Here is a 12,933-nt window from a genome sequence, read left to right on the forward strand (position 1 = left end):
GAGATTGTCTAGCTTCAGTGAATCTGTGCAAATACACAGAGCCCTGGAATTCTTTTGCTGATGCAAGGAGCTGGGCAGGATGCAGAAATGCTGCAGGAGTCCAAATCCATCTCCTGTTCCCTTTCTGCTCCCTGAGCACAGGAAGAGAGTGTGGCAGGATGGGCAAATACATGTCTGGGAATGTGGTGCTCTGTGCTGGCAACACAGAGCTTCAGAGGATATTACATGTGTGGGAGTGAAAGAGTGCCTTATTCATGCTTCAGAATTGTCAGTGTGAAATATTGTGATTATCAATTTAGATTTGACATGTATAACTCCGCATTTTTAAGGTAGTTTGAATGTAACCTAAATTACTTTTCGCCTCACAATCTGGTAAGAAGAAAATTCATCTGTCACAGATAAGAGTAATGATATTTATTAATAGAATTATAATAGAACTTGAATGGGCAGAGTACATCAGGACAGGAGATCACAATCCTTTAAGGATTGATTTATCCTTGACTTCTATGAGCCTTTGTTATGCTAATGATAGATACATATTCCCCAAATCCTTTTGGTCCTTCTGTGCCTTTGATTTCTATATTAACTCTCTTCCCTTGTCACTACATGTTCTTGTTAATTCAGATCAGGTTTTGCAACTTGCATCATACTTTGCTTTTTTTTTGCCAAAATGGTTTACTGAGTTCTCTAGCAGCTTATGTTCTTTCCCCTCTTTGCTGCATCTCCTGTCAGTGCCTCCAGAAGGGCCTGTGGGTGAGCTGCCACCAGCCAGACTGATTTCCTGTGGAAAACCTGCAAATGGGTTTCTTTTGTTCCTACAACATTCAAGGCTACCAACCTAATTAATCACTACAAACCTTCATTAATAAATGTAATTGTGGTAATTCAGGGTAAACATGTTGATGTCTTCTGGACTACTAAATATTTTATCTAAACATGTAATTTGGTTTTTTAGGTGTTTACATAAACATGGCAATTTTTGGTAGCCCTGGATGCTATGATTTTGTTGATGTTGAAAGCCCTTCACATTTCTAAAGTCAAGATGTATGTTTAGGACATAGTCCTGACCACCATGATGCAAGTCAATTGCAGCCTCCTTATCAGCAACAATTGAAAAAGCTGCTTACAGGTAGTAATGTCTTTAGTGATATAAACAAGAGCAAAATACATAGGTCAGTGTAGATTATCAGCTGTAAGAATAGACTATTAGAAAGCTATAAGAAAAGCTATGAAGTACAGGACATTTTTCATGAGCTTATTTTAACATAAAAAGGAGGTTGCTTTTTGGATTTTTTTCCTGAAACAAAATATACTGCTGTAGTGTGTAGCTACTTCCTTGTACTGTGTTCAGTATAGGTATACCTTGAAACATCATGTACTCTTTCTTGGGACTAGTTATATATGAAACATCAGCAGCATAATTTTGCTCATGTGCTGAGCTCTGAACTCAGATGTATTAAATATTCATCAGGATAGATACCCTGACTCTAGCTATACTTGTAGCAGCTATGAAAGATTAATTCAGCGTTCTGTTTCTGTTTAAGGGAAGAGGCAAAATGAGAATTTATGCTGATAATTTCAGGTTTCATGTTTAGAAATTATGATTCTTATTATGCTTTTTAAGGAACCTGTAAGATAAATTATCTTTATAGAGTTATATTTTTAATAAAATCATTCTCTTTCAAGAGACCTGTCCCAGCATCTTCCTTTGGGAGTACTTTGCTGTCTTTACCTTGTCATTTCAAAATATACTGTTTCTTAACTGATTGTGCAGCAAAGAACCTGCACACAAAAACTAAGGGCATTGCATAACAGAATGGTGTAGTTTTACAGATCTTATTGTACATTATAAATTCGATTTGTATTTTCTGTTTTGTCAATACTAAGATTTTAAATTATATTTTTACCTGAGGGAGTAATAGTTTCTTTGAGGCAATTTCTAGTAGAATTCATTTACACAGCAATATTCCAAAAGAGAGGGGTTAAAGCAGCAACACAGAAATTCCAATTTCTGTCCCTTGCAGGTTCTTTTTTTTTTTTTTTTTTTCCCTCCCACATTTTCCTCTTACAAGATGTACCTACATTATTAATGAAGTTTGGTGTCAGTACCAGTGTGGAATCTGGAGGGTAAACTCAATCAGCAAGTTTGAAGTCCTAATCCTTGTAAAGCCAGTATGAATAACAGATGATATTAAGAGGGCACAGTAGATGGTACCTGTTCCAACAATTGCTGTAAATGTGATCTCACTGATTCCGTTTTTCCCTCTGTATTTTACAGAGCACATTGATTTAGAAGATGTCTTTGGTTTATTACGATTCGTGTTAGAAGGATAGAAAAATGTTCAAAAATATTTGGGGATGGTATGAAATGAAAGCCATTATCTATTCTATGATCAAATTAGGGATTTCCTTAATAAATTAAATTATTTTATTTTTAATTATGATGTTACTGTAATTATCACACACTATATTGTAAAAATAGGGTTCTTTTCTGAATTTCAGTAATAGATTTTTCTCCAGCTACACTCCCTAGAATTTAGAAAGGAAATTGTGACCAGGCCTACACTCTTAGAACACAGCAGGATCAGGATCATATCTTTAAACAGATTTCCTGGACCTCCTTAGGTGGAAGAAGGAATGAGCAAGGCCTCAGTTCAGATTCACCATTTACTTGGTTTTCAGCTTGTCTGAAAGAGGTGTCACTTGTAATGCATTTCGAGGTCCTTGCATGACAGTCAATGGCAGTTACTTATGGAGGGATGGAAGGACAGAAGAGCTGAAATTCAATAATGTTTCTGTTTTGAAACAATAATTAGCTATCACACAGCTGTGCTGCCAGTGAGCTGGCTGCTAAAAAAAAAGGAATTTCTGACAGAGGAATTTGGACAAACATAAAGTAAACATGTCCATTATTATGTATTATAGTGAATTAGACACTCTATAGATAGAAAAGAGCAGCTTCAGGTTCACAAGCACTGGTCCTCATGGGGACTTCAATGTCCACAAGATCTGTTGGAGGGAAAACACAGCAGGGCAAGTGCATTCCTGGAATACATTGAGGATAACTTCCTTCTCTTGGTGCTAGGGAAGCCACTGGGGAGATGCTCTATGCTGGACTTTGTTATCACCAGCAGGGAGGGGGTGGTGGGGAAGGTGAAGCTCAAGGTGAGCCTGGGCTGCAGTGACCATGAAATGATGGAATTCAAGAGCCTTAGGGCAGGGAGGAGAATGCACAGCAAAGTCTGGCCTGGACTTGAGGAGAGCAGACGTGGCTCTCTCCAGGGAACTGCTCAGTGGAGTGCAGTAGGACAGAGCCCTAACTATAGACATAGTTAATATTCAAGGATCACCTCACCCAATCATGCATTCCAATGAAGAGGAAATCAACACAGTGTCCATGTCAGAAGGCTTGGAATTACGTCTTTAAGGCTCCTTCCAACCCAAACCATTTTATGAGTCTGCGATTCTATTTTGTTTCAGTGAGAAAAGGAAGTTCATCTGGTGTTCCGTTTACTGAGCCAACAGAAATTGCAGTGCTGAAGTCGATACCCTGTTGACTTAAAATGGGCCTATTTCATTTCATTTAATTTTTTTTTATAGTAAACATACTTTGTTACTTGACCGTTTCAGGATATACAAAATAAGTGAATTCTACATTCTGTAATTCTAATTGGTATTGAATTAAATCATCCAGTCATGCTAATGTTCAAAATAAGGTAGAATTTCTGTTTTAAGTGCACAAAGGTAACCAGGGAAGTTTACAAAAAAAAAAAAAGCTTTCTTTTGGTCCAATTACAATTCGCTTGAAATTAGTACCTTTTGTATATGAAAGTCCATCTGCATTTTGCATACAGATACATTTCTCTGTGTTTATGCCTTCTATGCCTTTTGTGGGTTTTTTTGCATGTTCATGCACTTTATGACCACCTTCACTACCCATACATATACATTTTTCTGTCCATATATTATAGACAGTTGTCCACTCCCACTTGTACAATTTTTCAGCATACCAGTGGTAATGCAGAACAATTCACCAAAATACCATCCACAGAATTTCTGGTTTGGGTGGTTTGGCAGCTCAGCCAAAATACAGAGTTTCAGAAAGTTCCACCTTTTGCATTTCAGGATTATAATGATGAAATTCGCCAGGAGCAGCTGAGAGAGCTTTCGTACTTGAACGGGTCTGAGGATTCATCACGCGGACGGGGCATTCGAGGAAGAGGGATCCGTGTGCCACCTGCAGCTCCTTCAAGGTCTGGTAACCTGAGCTATTATGTTAATAGCTTTACAAAATCTAGCAATAGTAAAAAAACCCCATAGTTAAAAAAAAAAAAGACCATTACATACATATCCTGGTCAGAAAATCAAAATATTTGTTTTCTGATAACCGGCGTGGTCTCTGTTGTTCCAGATTTTCTGATCTATAGGTCACCAGGCACAGTGAGTGACAACAAATGAGACCAGATTATGAAGACAGGAAATGGATATATCTAAGAATACTTTTATGCTAGTACTAAAGCAGTATGGTCAGTAGCAAAAAATATTTGGTCAAAATAATAGGGTAGTCAGAGAAGGCCTCATAGTCTAGGTGGAACTTTATTTGCCAAATAATTACTTTTTATACATATTACAGCTATACTGTGTGTATATACAAATATACCTATCTATATAAACTTCATTATATGTTATGTGTTGGTGGGTTATCAATTTTAAGTGAATTTGATTGGCATAATCTAAAAACATTGGGGTGTGAATGTGCCTAAGTATTTTTTCATATCTAAATAACATATATCTCTGCTTATTATTAAGGCCAGTGTAAAATCTTAGAACATTCTCTCAGACTTGTTTTTCCCTGTGAACCCTTAAGAACTTCATTGCCTCAAGTATCTAAGCTACCTAGCTGCTTCCAGTCTTCTCTCCATAGAGGTAATTTCAAGATGAGTCTTAAAAAATGAACGCTTTTTTTGGAAGAAATAGGATATGGGGGTACCTTATATTGTGCTGACAAAGTTGTTCAGTAATTGAATGGGCTGATCTTTCCTATGACCTCTGAGGTTTTTTCCCCTGAGGGTGTCTGTCTTGTTTACCATCAGTTTTTCCTACATGAGCTTTTTAATTGGTAGTATGATGCACTTAGAATTTTTTGCAGAATTTTTTGCAGTTGGCATTCATCACCATCTTCTACTCAGATAGTGTCTGGGCTCAGTCTTCCTTACATTCATGATCTCTGAACAGCTTGACTTAATAATGTTTTTCAGAATGTCACTGCAACAAACTAGCAGCTTTTAAATTGGGTTCAAAGCATAATCGGTAGAGTTCTGGCCTCTAATTCCTGCAAAATGCCCAAATGTTTTAATCAGTTTGACAGATCCTATGATCATGGATGCCTTCCCTTTTTTCCAGTCAAAAATCCCAGGAGAATATTAAAAAAACCTGTTGAAGCAAGTCCAGAGGAAGACCAAAAAATGGTCAGAAGTCTGGAGCACCTCTCCTTTACAAAGCCAGGCTGAGAGAGCTGGGTTGCTCAGCCCAGAGAAGAGAAGGCCCTGGGGATACCCCATTGCAGCCATTCCATATATAAAGAGGGCTAAGAAGAGCAAGAGTCTTTTTGCCAGTCTTAAATGAAAAGAGGTTGGACATAGGGAAGGAACACTGGAAAAAGTTGTGGGTGACCCATCACTGGAAGTGTTCAAGGTCAACTTGGGCATGTCTTTAACAATTAGATCTAGTGAAAGATGTCCCTGCTCAAGGCATGGGGTTTTGACTGGAGGATCTCTGAAGGTCCCTTCCAACGCAAACCATCCACTGATTCTGCAAGTCTAAAATCAGCTACTGAAACTTGTAGTAAGTAACAAACATCACAAGCTAATGCCATGGGTTTGGTTGTCTCAGCAGGGAGCAAGCCACAGTTCCTGCTGCTACAGAAGACCTGAGTTCCATTCACAACTGTGGATCTGGGTGTCATGCAGGGTTGTTACACTGGCATTCACAGTCTTCCAAAAAGACAGCACAACCAGGAGCATATTGCTCTGAAACAAAACTCACAGACTGCTACCCTGATTTATCCCCCTTCTATTTCATCCTATGGTATAGATACAAGTCTTTTTAAACAGTAACAGCTTCTTCTGATTTACTAATTTGTACAGCAAGGGAGATACAGCATAAATAGCCCAGAAGATGCTAAACGTCTTTCCATGCTTCTCTATATGCTCTGTTCACTCTGTGCAGTGGGGGAAAGTAGAATCCAACACTACCAATCCTTTGCACTGAACTAAATTAGACAGGAAGAAGTTATTCCTCTCCTTTTATATTCTTCGTCTACTTTGCCTTGAAAGTTTCTGCTGTCCTACAATATCTTCTGCCAGTCCATTTCTCTCACCCACCAATAAGCATGAAAATGAGTGGTGACTGCTCTTGTAAAATATTTTGATAGCAACAGAAGAGGTTCCTCGTTTTCTTCATCTTCTAGAACTGCTTTGGACTAATTCTGCAACCCTGTGAATTGCAATGATTCAGAATTTTATTAGTACAAGCAACAAGAGGATCAGGTGCAAAAGGCACTGGGTAGTTTAAAAATAATGCCTTTCCATAATATGAGTTCTGCCTGAGATGTTGCCTAAAAGTGCTTGACATCGTAGCTGCCAAAGCCCCAGAGTTACACGATGATGCTTTAAATAGTAGTAAAAACGTGAGAGCCTTTAAAATGGGGCGTGTCTTCCTTCATTGAACACACCGGAGTGATCGTTCCTTTTGCTCCCCGCAGGGGCCGTGGGGGTGCCATTCCGCCCCCGCTGCCGGGACGAGGTGCCCAAGCGCCCCGAGGAGCGCCGGTGACACGCGGAGCGCTGCCCGTCCCACCGGTGGCCAGGGGCGTCCCCACGCCGCGAGCCAGGGGCGCCCCGTCCGTGCCGGGGTACAGACCGCCCCCGCCGCCCGCACACGAGCCCTACGAGGACTATGTAAGTAATGCCCTCCTGCACAGGGGCTGAGCCAAGCTCCGTCATGGACATGGAGCCCTTCCGAGATGCAATAGCTCCTGTGTCTCTAACGCTTTTCCCTGGACAGTCTGGGTGATGCAGTGTGTCTGCAGGCCTGTGCTCGGCAATGGGGGATTGGAGATTTGTTCACAGCCTGCTTATGGATATGAGAGCTCATGCTGGATAGTTCTTGGGGTGTCACAAAAGAGCAATACAGATATTTTAAAATTTATATTGTATACTTAAAATCAGCATTTACTGTAACCAAGTTCCTAAGAATAACAGCTCATATCCTTTGTGAGAACATGAGGAGGTGGGGGGAAGGCAAGCTGTTGTTCCAAATCCTTTTTATTACATATTTGTATTCAACACTGCGTTACAGATACATAACAAATAGAAATTCAGGTAGTTTTCATGAAAGCTGATACAATGATTTATCTTTAGCCAGGAGCAGTACTAACTGACTGTCACCTTTTCTTATGAGGTGTTAAAAATAATTGTGCTGTACACATCAAAGCTTTCAAGTCATCCTCATTAATGTTTCCTCCTGGAACTATCACCATAACAACAGATATCCAAATAGAGACGAAAGTGCTATCAAATATAATGTCTGAATTTTTCCGGCTATGGCAAGTCCAAGAGTAAGATGAACATCCAATTTACTCCCTAATCCTACCACCAGGGAAAAATGCACTTTTATTCAATTAATAGTCTTCCTAGAACAGAAGAAAGGAAAATTAATCAGAAATTATTTTTTGTTGTTAAAGCTTCACTCTACTGTGTGTATTTGTAGTGTCATGTCTGCTTCAAATCAGGGATGCACATTCTGTTAATTCTAAGAATCACAACTGAGCAACAGCAGCAAGAAAGGAAGGGGAAAAAAGTCACTCCTCTATTATTTACTTCAACACAGTTTCCATTAATGAATGAGCTAAAAGTCCTGCTAAGAAATGGAATTTCATAAGTATGCATTTCCTTGACAATGTGTTATTGTCTGTTAGTATCAAAATGTATGAGGCCTTCCTTTCTGTGCAGATACAGAACCTTTGTCATGTAAAAGTAGGATTATAATTGAAATAATTTCTTTTTTCATTTACACTACTAGTAAATGTCCTAGAGTATTATGCATCTTCTAGGGAGCATTTCTTGCACTTTTTCTGGATGGTAAATGTATGGAAAGCAAAATGAGAGAGAAGTTAAGGCAGCTGGATTATCCAGGTTAGGAAGGCATTCAGAGCCAGTTCCCCATATTTTTGAAATGCCCACACTTTCAGGAGCACAAAACATAGATGCAATTAAAATAGTCAGTTTAATTTGTGATACATTAGTCCAATAAAAACAAACATATGTGTTTGTGGGTTTTTCCCCCTTCTTAAATAGCAGCAAAAAAAGGTGCTGCCTTATAGGTCAAAATTCACATTTTGGAGATCTTCCATCTCCTGTGTCCTTTCAACATCTATATTCCACAGCTAGGAATATATGAGCTTGCTATCATGCACCAGTTTTCAATGAAAATTTCTTGTTATTTTATAGAAGTTTGTAAGTTCAGTCTAAATAATTTTGGTATCTTATGGGCTGAGATAATAACTAGAACTCTGATGCTATGCTGGTAGAAGGAAAAGTTCACTGTCACATATCTGCATATAATATTGAAAATGATGTTTTAGGGAAAATATTTTTATTTTGTGGAAAGTAATCAACACACTTTTTCTTCCCAAGTAAACCATATAATAAATCAGATACTTGGCTGGACACTAAAAGCAAATGAATCTATTTGTGGACCTGCAGCAAATGTCATGTATGATTGTTGTTCTTTCCCCCCTAATCCTACAGATGAAAAACTAATTTATAATGAATAATTTATCCAATTTACTTTTTTTTTCCTGCTTCTAAGCAACCCAGAAATGTATTAGAATTTCCTTATGAGTTTATATTTTTCATTTCTGATTACAGTATTTCACACCAATTTTTCCTACTATTTGCAAGCACCATTGGTTTGACTAGTGGTACATATAAATGCAATGTCATTTATTGTGAGTAGCCATATTCTGTATTTTTGTTTGCTCTAATGAAATATAGGAACTCGAATGCTGATCTGAAAGTGAATTCAAGAAATAGAATCAAATGGCTAAAACAGTTTTTTTAAAAACGTTTAGACAGCATTTCCTGAAAAAAATCATTTGCTGAGCACTACTAATCAGAGATTGTATTGACTGTTTGACCTTGAAACATCTAACTGTCCAAATCAGTTTGGATAAGCATTTAAAAGTTTGGATTATCCACTATATAAATATTTTGAGGTTTCCTGATGGCCTTTCTGAGAATTCATAAAAACAGATGTCTCAAGAAAAGTAAAGTCCTGTCATTGTGGTGAATATATTCATGTGCAACATTTTGAATGTCAGACCTAGCCAGAGGGAAAAACATTTGGAACAACTTTCAGAAAAGAGGGCTGGAGGAGGAAGGAGGAGTGATTCACCTCATGCCTTTTTCTTGCCTTTGAAACTTGCCTTTGTTACTTGCCTTTGAAACTTGCTTTATATTGACTGCAGCCTAGATAGTGAGGAACTTAGAGGAACTTCTTAGCCACAGGAAGAGGAGGTACTAACATTAGAAAATACATGCAAAGAGAATGTAATTACTATATGGACCTTCTTCACTTTAAAAGCAGTTAATTGGGTGTGAATCTGGATGGAGAGTGTAACTGGCAGCTGCCCTGCAGCTTTTGGGGTTTGTGACCTGGAGTTGTGCTTTAACTGCAGCCACACGCAGGTGCTCACGTCCCTGGCAAGGTCAGGGTGACATGAAGAAGTGTAAAAGTGAGAAAAATGTTGGGTTGAGACAGGATAGTTGTAGTGAGTTGGCACTGACAGGATGCAAGACACCCACAAAAGCATCTCTATCACTCCCCTCCACAACTGGACAAGGGAAAGAAAATATAATGAAAGATTTATGAGTTGAGATGAAAACCAGGAGAGAAATCACTCACCAAAGTGAGTGATACTATCAAGGGAAAAACAGACTCAGTTTGGGGATTTTAATTGAATTTATTACCAACAAAATCAGAGCATGATAATGAGAAGCAAAATAAGACCTAAAAAACACCTCCCCTCCCATGCCCCCATCTCCTTCCCAGCTCTGCCCCCTCCCCAGGTGCAGGGAGACAGGGAATAGGGGTTACAGTCACTTCATCACAGGTTGTTTCTGCTGCTGCTCGTGGAAAGGAGTTCTACACCTGCTCCAGCATGAGATCCTCCTTCCACAGGTCTGCAGATTCCCTCCAGGAGCCTGATCCAGCACAGGGCTCCCATGGGGTAACAGCCTCATCTCAGGCATCCACCTGCTCCAGTGTGGGGCTCCTCCAAGGGCTGCAGGTGGATCTCTGCATCCCCACAGCCCTCCATGGGCTGCAGGGCACAGCTGCCTCACCAGGGGCTGCAGGGGAATCTCAGCTCTGGTGCCTGGAGCACCTCCTGCCCCTTGCCTCTGCACTCACCTTGGAGTCTGCAGAACTGTTCCTCTCACATGTTCTTCTCACTCCACTCTTCTCTGGCCACAATTACATCTGAGCAATACCTTCTTTTTTTCTTCTTTTTAAATATGTTATCACAGAGGTGTTACTATCAACTCTGGTTGGCCCAGCCTTTGCCAGTGCTGGTTCTGTCCTGGAGCTGGCTGTCATTGGCACTGGTGAACATGGGGAAGTCTTCTGGCACCTTCTCACAGAAGCTCCCCCTGCAGCCCCCTCTCTCACTACCAAAAGTTTGCCACACAAACCCAATAGAACAGGTACATGGGTAGGCAGGATTGGGAACTGGCTGAATGGCAGATCCCAGGGGCTGTGATCAGTGGCACAGGGTCTAGCTGGAGGCCTGTCACCAGTGGTGTTTGCCAAGGTTCAATACTGAGCCCAGTATTGTTTGAGGTATTCATCAGTGACTTGGATGAAGGGACAGATGCCTCCTCAGTGAGTTCACTGATGACACAAAGCTGGGAGGAGTGGCTGATACTCCAGAGGGCTGTGCAGCCCTTCAGAGGGACCTTGACAGCTGGAGAGATGGGCAGAGAAGAACTGTCTGAATCTCAGCAGAGACAAATACAGGGTCCTGCACCTGGGGAAGAATAACGCCAGGCACCAGCACAGGCTGAGGGCTGACCTGCTGCAAAGCAGCTCTGGGGAGGAGGACCTGAGGCTCCTCTAAAGGCTAAGGTCTTGTTGGCAACTTGTGAAACAGGCAATAGGCATGATAGATTGAGATTCATGATTTATACAGAAGTGAAGAGTACTTGAGTAGGTCTGCTACAATTGAAGCAATAAATAATAGAATCATAGAATAGTAGAATAGTTTGAGTTGGAAGGCTTTACAGATCATCTAGTTCCACGCCCCCTGCCATGGGGGTTTCTAGACCAGGTTGCTCAAATCCTCATCCAGCCTGACCTTCAACACTTGTAGGGATGGGGCAGCTTGACTGGGCAAAGGCAGTGTTCTGCATAGTATATTTTGATATGAGCATCCACACTTTTCTACTCAAAATTAAAGCTAAATATTAGAAGGGTGCTTAATCCAAATCTAAGCCACAACTACTGTTGGTTTCTGATCCTGTTTTGGAGGGCATTTGACACTGGATCTATATTTTTTCCTTCTGAATCAAAAGCTAGTAATGAACTGTCCAGTGATATTTTTCTTCACATTTTTTAGAAGCTATGGGGAGCCTTGATAAGAGGTCTGATGTGAATTTTGAAGTGACTTACCACTTGTTTCTTACTCCAGATGGAAAGAATTACCAAAATGGAATACATTTGAGACTAAAATACACATTGCTTTTGTATTTTACCTCCACTTGCATTTTCACTCTTGGATAAAAAAGAGGACTTCTGCACAGAAAGCCACTCATCATAATATGAATACTTAGATAAGCTTCTTGCTTTTACAAACAAATATATAATTTGTTTGCAAGGAATAGGCTGGTCTGTCAAGACACTGTGAAGCTGCAACAGCTCTTAGGTCTAGGACAGCCAGATTAAAGAGCAATTTTAAATGCAAATATTCTCTCTCGCCTCTCAGTTCACTGATCAAACCAGCCAGGCACAGATTCTTGTTATCTTCTGAAATAGGTGGAGAGCAGTGCTTTTACAAAGTCACTGGAAAAGAACCACACAATAAGATAGATTGTGCTTTTAATGTCATGCAGTTTTTCCTTTCATTTCAAATTATTTAATACGAAAGCAAATGCCACATTCAACTGTTTATTCAAAGATCAATGAGTTATTTACATTTTTCAATAGTTTTCAAACTGAAACAGCTATGCTCATGCTTATTCAGTGCCAATGTAGACAATAAAAGACTAACAATAAGAGGCATTTTGTCACACTTCAAGATTTTAAAAAGAATAATCAACATTTACACGTGCCTGCAATCCACAAAATTGCAGTTGCGGAGGCTTTGGGAATTCTTTGTGCTTTTAAATCCATTCTGTCTGCCATTCCTGGATGTAGATGGAAACTATATAAAGACCTAAACTTCCTATTCAGGGCCTGTTTTCTCCTGTGCTACTGCTATAATAAATATGTTAAAGTGAGCAATTTATACTCTTGAAGCCCATTCCTATAATCATAGTAGGACACTGTCAATGAGAGTGAGGCCTGGACAACTAAGAAGACTTTTAAGGTTATTCCAAACCTTAAAATAGTGAAACATATTGGATATAAAAATAGGTAACAGGGATTACTTTCTTTTTCTTTTTGTTTTCTAAAGTGGTATTTCCAAGTTTTAAAATGTAGCACTTATCTATTTCTATGCCTTTTCTGAGTAAGAAAAAAATCAAGGAAGAATGTACTGAGACTAAAGATCATTTGAATAAAGCTGGAATTATAGACGTGGGAATCTGCATGGCTGAACAACATATTGATTAAATATGATTGATTAGCTATTTATGCCCAAGGTGCTTGGAAAAA

The 12,933-nt window shown here is 39.6% G+C and overlaps 1 protein-coding gene across 8 annotated transcripts in view; it reads left to right on the forward strand.

Moving 5' to 3' along the window:
- The window catches only part of KHDRBS2 (KH RNA binding domain containing, signal transduction associated 2), a 338,979-nt gene that overhangs the window by 205,977 nt on the left and 120,069 nt on the right, over window positions 1-12,933 (forward strand). For all 8 annotated transcript variants that reach the window (XR_011682012.1, XR_011682011.1, XR_011682015.1 and 5 more), the window contains exons 5-6: window positions 4,126-4,253; window positions 6,764-6,959. Coding sequence is in view for 1 of the 8 variants with exons in the window: in XM_071445617.1 (XP_071301718.1) it covers window positions 4,126-4,253; window positions 6,764-6,959 (324 nt within the window). In the remaining 7 variants the exon portion in view is untranslated. The remainder of the gene's footprint in view (window positions 1-4,125; window positions 4,254-6,763; window positions 6,960-12,933) is intronic.

Source organism: Agelaius tricolor, unplaced genomic scaffold, assembly GCF_023055355.1.
Source record: "Agelaius tricolor isolate 1412-34295 unplaced genomic scaffold, bAgeTri1.0.p SCAF_1, whole genome shotgun sequence".
Taxonomy (NCBI): Eukaryota; Metazoa; Chordata; class Aves; order Passeriformes; family Icteridae; genus Agelaius; species Agelaius tricolor.